This window comes from Adiantum capillus-veneris, chromosome 17 (assembly GCF_014529385.1).
Source record: "Adiantum capillus-veneris isolate H3 chromosome 17, ASM1452938v2, whole genome shotgun sequence".
In the NCBI taxonomy this organism is placed as follows: domain Eukaryota; kingdom Viridiplantae; phylum Streptophyta; class Polypodiopsida; order Polypodiales; family Pteridaceae; genus Adiantum; species Adiantum capillus-veneris.
In genome coordinates this window covers 14,547,344-14,554,855 of record NC_140947.1, presented here as the reverse complement: position 1 = coordinate 14,554,855, position 7,512 = coordinate 14,547,344, and the positions used below count along the sequence as shown (strand labels likewise).

General features: G+C 40.6%; 1 protein-coding gene across 1 annotated transcript; it reads right to left on the bottom strand.

The window, feature by feature from the left end:
- Window positions 1–221: 221 nt before the first annotated feature.
- Window positions 222–995, bottom strand: LOC147436842 (uncharacterized). Its single transcript, XM_086486142.1, has one exon. It carries the CDS (start codon window positions 993–995, stop codon window positions 222–224), a length of 774 nt encoding a protein of 257 aa, XP_086342268.1.
- Between the last annotated feature and the right edge of the window lie 6,517 nt (window positions 996–7,512).

Sequence of the window (7,512 nt, the reverse complement as noted above, 5' to 3'; positions counted from 1 at the left end):
TATAAACTCCATCGGATCATCCTCCTTGTTGAAAAAACTCCTCATAAACTCCACCAGATCATCCTCCTTGTTGAAAAATTGCAAAACCATCAGAATCAACATTAACATGGACACTTTAACTAAAAAAACCATTCCTTCAATATCAGATCTGGAAAACAACTCCTGAAATTCCATATTCTTATCATCCACCATCAATTCTCCCATATCCGCAACCTATTTTTTCACATCCACCACCTGTTTATGCACATCAATTGACATTCCCTCTGGAAAATACTGCTCTGCAAATACTTGACAAATCCGTTGCACTGCTGATATTCCGCACTTCCAATGAAATTTATCCAATCATGTATTTTCAAAATCTGATTATCCTCCTTAGTAAAGCACAGTCCACTGAATGCATTTCTCAATTCCGCCTGCAATTTTTGAACATGCAAATTTGTCTGAAATTTTTGAATATCCATTAAAATCAGGTATATAAGCTTCTTATAATCCGCACAGATCCTTTGAATCTGTTGAGTTGAAATCGGATCCACAAACAATAAATTTTGATCATATGCATTTGTAGCACATTCCTCTTCCAAAATTAGCAACTCCAAAATCTGGAACACATGAAAATCTGAATTCTGATATTTTGCCATACAAATCTGACAATCCACTCTGTAAGAATCCACTTCTACTACATCATCAGCTTTAAAACAAACATCCTCCAATAAAAGTATGTTTGGATTGAGAACAACTTGTCCCACATCAATTTCAGAATGCACATCCATTGATATTTCATCATTTTGCAATTCAAAGATCATTGCATGCTCCACAAAACCTGTTAAACCTATTTTATACTCCTTAAAGACTTGCTCTTGACATTCCTCATGCTGAATCTGATATGTGATACCTTTTCCTGATTCATTCCTATTTAGATTGGAACAACAATCAATCTGATTCTTCCAATTCTTTACAACTGCAACATATCCTTGCTTGACATCAACCTGTGACATCAGAATATGTCCTTCAAAACATTCAAAACCAAAATTTTGATTCGCTTGATCGTCCGCAACACCTGGCATAGTGGTCTGATTTTTTGTCTGAATTTGCCGATCAGCAGAATCAGCATCTGTAAACTCCTTCAATGTTTTTTCAACACCTTTCTGTAGCATTTTCACATGTAGGGATATTTTTGGTGGAGACTCCTCTTGAACTGATATGTTTTCCAAAAATTCATCCTCTGCAAAGCTAATTTCAGGAAATCTGATTTCACTTTTCTTTTGATGTGTTCATCTAGTGAATTAGAGTAGATTGATAATATCATCAAAGAACACTCCAGTAAAGGTTCGGTGAGGCCTGAATAGCTTCTCCATCAACCGATTGAATGTGGCTGCTGCATTGGTCAAGCCAAAAGGCATAACAATGTATTCGTAAAGACCAAACGTAGTGCAAAATGTGGTCTTTATAATATCTTGATCAACTATCCTTATTTGATAGTAGCCACTTTCTAGGTCAATCCTACTGAAGTAGGTGGACCCTTGTAGCTTATCAAATAGGTCTTCTACTCGTGGAACGGGAAACCTATTTTTGATAGTGATCCTATTTAGTGCTCTATAGTCGACACACATACGATATGTGCCGTCTTTCTTTTGCACTAATAACACAGGGGAGCAAAATGGAGATGAGCTAGGCCTAACCATGCACTTCTCAACTACCTCATGCACTTGCTGCATAATCTCCTCTTGTTGGCTTGAGAAACTCTATAAGAAGGTTTATTAGGCGGTGAACTTCCTAGAAGAAGTTCAATTGCATGGCCATCATTGCCTCGTTTAGGAGGTAGTTCACAAGGGATGTCGTCAATAAAGACATCTTGAAACCCCTTGAGAAAATTGGTTAACTCTAATTCCTTGTGGTTGTTTATATTTTCTTTTGCTAAAGCCTTAGGTTCATTTTGAGAATCTTTAACAAAAATCATGTACATGGAAATAGAGCTCTTTATTGACTCATTGAAAGCTTGCGTATGTACGATGGGTATGGTGTTACCCATTTCCTTAGCATCTATGTACATATCTTTTTCCTTGAACCTAAAGTAGATTCTCCTTTTAGGGAATTTAGCATTGGCAGCCATGCGATCAAACCATGGTGCCCCTAGGATTACATCCTCTTGCTTGAGAGGAGAGATAAAGAGGTCCTCTTTGTCCACATAGCTTTGGACATGGAGCCTCAATTTCCCAATTAAGGGAGTGACTGAAGCTTCTTGCCCCTTGAAAGCACCATCTGCGGGTAGGACATCTCCCATCTCATAGGCTTGGATGCCTAGCGTGGTGGCCAACTCTGTGGATATGAAATTGTGAGTAGAACCAGGGTCAAAAAGAATAAAAAACATCATGTTCTCTTACATTTCCCCAAGCATGGCATAGAGGAGATCCTTTGTGGTGAGCTTCCTCTTCTTGGATTTTGACCAAGGTAGCTCTAAGAGGATCATGGCGGGTGTTCTTTTGGGGACAAGCACGTTACACATCCCCTTGCTCGCCACACTTGAAACAATGGTTATCCTTGCGATAACGCTCAAGCTCTTTAGGAGAGAGTTTATTTTTGCCTTTGTAAACTCCCTTCTCCTTAGATTTGTTGTTATTGGAATTGCCCTTAGGAGACTTTTGGACATTGTCCTTCCCCTTAGGCTCATTAGAACCCTTGTTTTCTGTGGGCTTAGAATTTCTCTTAGTCCCTGTTTGGAAATTGATTCAAGAAGCCACCATAGTATGGTGTATAACCGCAGATATAGTGCGTGGCCTTTGGGAGTTGACATACTCCGCCATTTGTTCAGTTAAGCGCACACAAATTTTGTTGTTTTTGCTCTCCAAAATCCATCTTTTTGAAGACAGTGGCTTTGAGATGTAAATCCCAAAACTTGTCTACATATTTGTGAATGGATTCGTAGGGAGAGAGCTTCAAGCTTCACCATTTGGTGAGTACTTTGTCTTTGGCATTGGTGGCCAAAAACTGCTTCATAATGGAAGCTCTTAAAGCTTTCCATGTTCGTGGAGCTTCACCGTTTGCCCGTAGACTAGACCACCATTGCCTAGTGGACTTTTGAAAATGCATAGCTACATGGCGTAGCTTAGAGGATACTATGGCCTCTTCTTTTTTATGATTCAAAAGTTGCACCGTCGCTTTTTTCAAAAGATGAAGAATTTGAGGAAGATAACTAAGAGGGTGACCTCTTTCTCGCCTTTTTCTTGCTTTTGTCTTTCTTGTCGGCACCATCACTTTCTTCATAAGAGGAAGATGATGAAGAAGATGGAGAAGAGGGTGACCTCTTTCTCACCCTTTTCTTCTCTTGCTTTTTGTCATCCCTCTTTGAATTATGGTGTGGAGAAGTGTGCGATGGTCTTCTCCATTTAGGAGGTGATGGAGAGCGTTTTTCCCACCGTCTTCGTGGAGCCATCTCCGCTGAGGTGGCAAGAGACTAACTTATTTCTCGTTCCTTCGGTGGGGGCTCTTGAGTTCTCCTTTGAGAAGGAGATGCGTCATCAAGAAGCAAATTTTTGAGCCCTTCGTATGGATCCTCTTCTTCTTCCCTAATGGTCGAGAGGCCTCTTTTGGAAGTTTCGCAAGGAGGCTTCCTAGGTACTCTCTCGTCATGGTGGGGAGTTTGGAGAATACCATGAGCACAAAGCCGCCGTTGCACTTCACTTTGGAGGGATGGATTGCCCATGGCTCGTTGAAGCCTAAAAACAAGGTAGTTAACAAGCATAGGGGCATCATTAGTAGCCTACTCATTAGCAAAATCAAAGCTATCAACATTAATTTCACTCTCTTTACTATTGTCAGCCATTCTACCAACTTTTAGGTGTAAATTTTTTTAGGTGTACTTTGGCACTTCAAGCCCTAGTCGCTACTCCTCTTTACCCCTTTAGAAAAGCACTCAAGCTATTGTATCCGTGGCTCGAATACCATTAATTGCAAGGAATAGGAGAGAGGGTATTTCAACACCAAAACTGCACCAACTCCTGTCAAGCTTCTAATAGCTCAATAGTAGTTAAGCCGTAGGCAAGCCCCGTAGGACTCCACTATTAAGACCATAGCTCTCAACGGTGATGGCCCGTTATCTGCAGGAAGGTGGGCACACTGCAAGGCTGAAAAATACCTATTCTACTTACTCAATTGCAATTGATAATACCAACCATTTATAGCTAGCTTGAGGACCTCCCTTCTTGAGCAAGAAAAGAGAAACCTTGTACTCTGATACCAATGTAACAATTAATGGCCTAGTAACTTGTGTATAGCGGAAAATAACATGAACATAGTGAGCATTTCATTAGAATAGGTTCCTAATGAGCATAGCAAGAGTGCTTGGGTGGAGAGAGCAACAAAAAGCATAACACCTAGTTAGATAGCATGAACAATACTTCAAAAGAGAGAGAAATTAAGCTATTGACAATAGTTGAGGACCGGATTTACATGGAGCCGGTCCCTCCTCCAAAAGGCTTTGTATTATAGGTTTCCCCCATCAAGGGAGACAATTTACAATATAATTCTTTGTGTTCCTTTAATAAATAGCTAGTGCAATGAAGATGGAAGCTTCAAGCACTAAGCAAACACTTATAAAACACAACATCAATTCCCTCATGGTCTCAAACCCAAGACCTCACACACCTTCGAAGAGGTGAGAGCTAGTGTGTGCGTATGTCGCATGTGTCAATGTAAGGAACTTGCCGATACACCGCGTGCAAGCCACAAATGGCTCCAAGCACACAACAAGCCTAAACTAGTAAGCTCAAAGATGGCGTTGGTGTGTCACTCACCGCTCTACGCTTCTTGTCGTGGAGGATTCCTCGTCGCAAAGAAGAGGGAGACGCCGCTACGCCGTGCTCAACCACCTCACCACCGTCGTGCCGCTGCAATGCTCGATCGCACTCTCTCTCTCTCTCTCTCATGCATACACCCATACACAAGGAGAAGAAGAAGAAGAAGATGGAGATGGAGCAAGAGCACTCTTCAATTGCACAAATGAGAGAATGAGTGAATTTTAGGTTTAGTTGACTTTTATATGAGCTTGCCCCATTCACACTTGGGTGCTCATGCTTAGCCAACTAATCCCTTGAATGTTCCAGTTAGAGTGCGCCTCTCATCGGCGATCACTCTAACCCTTTTCCTATTGGATCGACAAGCCCGGTACCTGACTCTACCAAGTAAATAATACAATGTCCGTCGTAGGTGATAGGGTGTCTATGAGCCGTGAGGGTTAACATGCCCCCCTTCCTGATGTAGATTCCGTCCTTGGAAGCTATTGAGTTGAAGCTCGTTTGTCGAGGTGGTAGAGCTTTTGAGATGAATGTCCTTAACCTCCTTCAGTCACTGCAAAATCAAACAACATTGGCACAATAATTTCAGTCTCATAAGCAATTAAAAAGCATATGCAGTTGTAGGCAGACAATTTGATTGGTAACAGAATTTTAAATCATTTGTCAGCAATAAACATTAAAATGCAATATAATCAAACGCATAAACAGCTGTAAAGGTAAAAAATTAAACAAGTTCGGGGTCGCTAATTTAACGATCGAAAGGCACTAAAGATCGACTATTAATACCATGGGTAAGCTTATCAATTTTCTCTGGTTAATTAAGTTGTTTAATCGCGAGAGCCAAGTATTTCATGTTCGAGGGCTGACTAGAGGCTATACCTAGAAGACCTTGTAGTTAAGCTACGATAAAAGGAATTTCTCACGAAATCATCGCCTGACTCATTACCTTTTCTTTGACCCCCCAAGGTCTTTTCACAGTGATTCAATTTTGATGTGTGTGCTTATTTTGTATGCCTTGGGTTTTTTGCTTTTCAAGGAAAAGCACCCACACTGGGAACCTTTAGGGCTCTAGTACCATAGGCGATACATGTGAGTGAAGTACCAAATCAAACTGAGGTTTCTCTTCCAGCTTAAGATTTTACATTGTGGCACTTTGTTTTTTTTTTTGGCATTTTAAAATTTGTCCCTTTGGGGGGTCATATAACACCGTTACCCTCCCCAGGCTCATCACACTAGTAAACTCCCTTTATAATACTTAAGCTAAAGGTCAATAGGGACTAAGCCCACTAGAAAGCCCTAGTACATTTCACACAATGCTGCCTAAATCGGATTAAGAACCTAAGTAACCATTGATAATTAGGAAGGCATTCCCCATGGTATTAAGAGAAGATCTCTAACACTTAGCTTGGTCAAACTAGCTTAGTCGGACAGCTTGATTTTTAAACCAAACAAGTGCTTATGACAAAAAATTACATTGAATTTAATGTTTGATACTAAGCAAATGCGTTGAATATTATGCTACCAATCACAATTAAAGCAGACAAACATGGATGCAAAAAGATAAGGGGCAATGCTAATGGACAAGAAACACCTGTTTGTGTTGATGGTCGCGCTTGATTTGAAGTGTGAACAAGAGAAAGATCCCATGAAGGTCCAAATCCTAACCACAGCAACACGTTCCTGTACACACTAGAAAACACAAAGAATACCTCTAGGAGGCACATCAGTGGAAAAAAAGAACTTTACTAATCACTCAACTCTAAAACAGAAACACTCCTATCGTACTAATTCTACCTACCCTTCATCACTCGAGTGATGAGGATCAAAGGTGTTTTATGACATAGGTTTCTGTTTCACTGTACCGAATGTGAATGTGTAGGTCTGGGTCAAATGTTTTGACTTTTATTGTGCATACTTGTTTGCTTTTTGCTCTTGCTCTTTTTTTTGTTTTAGTGAGTATAAGGCTATATATATACATTCCCTAAGATTGGGATATTGAGAGGTCAGGGAGGAAGGTTGAGAGGGAAGCAAGTGAATGATGGATGTCAGCAAACACTCCCCCCTTCCTTGGGTAGATCATACCGTTCGAAATGTTCTCGTCACCCTTTAAAACCAATTGTTCCAATTGGTAATAGGAGAGGAATTTTTCCAGTAGTTTTCTATTACCTTAGGTGCCTCGTCGAGTTGCAAGGGTGGTAAGGTACTCTCCCATCATTTTATTTGCAACATTGTGTAGGTGGTGAACTTACAACGGGAGGTGCAAACTCTTTCTTGCTTGTATGGATATGTACAATGGTAGGTGGAGGTTGTGTTGAAGCTTCTATTTCTGTATAGGAACTACACGTAGAGCAAGAAGCTTCATTTGATTTCGTTGTTCCTGAACTAGGTGGAACAAATCGTTCTTTCTTCGGTACTCAAACTAGCTCTGAAGCGGGTGTGTAGCATTCTATGATTTTTTTCTTTCCATGATCGTCAATTTGTTTTGGAGCTACATGATTGGGCTCACATGGGTCAGGTGACAGGTAAGAACACAATCTATGTTTTGGCACCCATATTTGATCATTTCCTTGATAGTAGCCTTGGGCTTCCAATAGTCGTTTAGAAATCCACCGCCACGTTTCCTTACTTTTCTTGGAGCAAGTGGAACATTTCTTACAAGGATTCTGTTTTTTAGCACTAGCTATGGTCGCTAAAGAAGCTTTAGGGACCCACTTGTATGTTT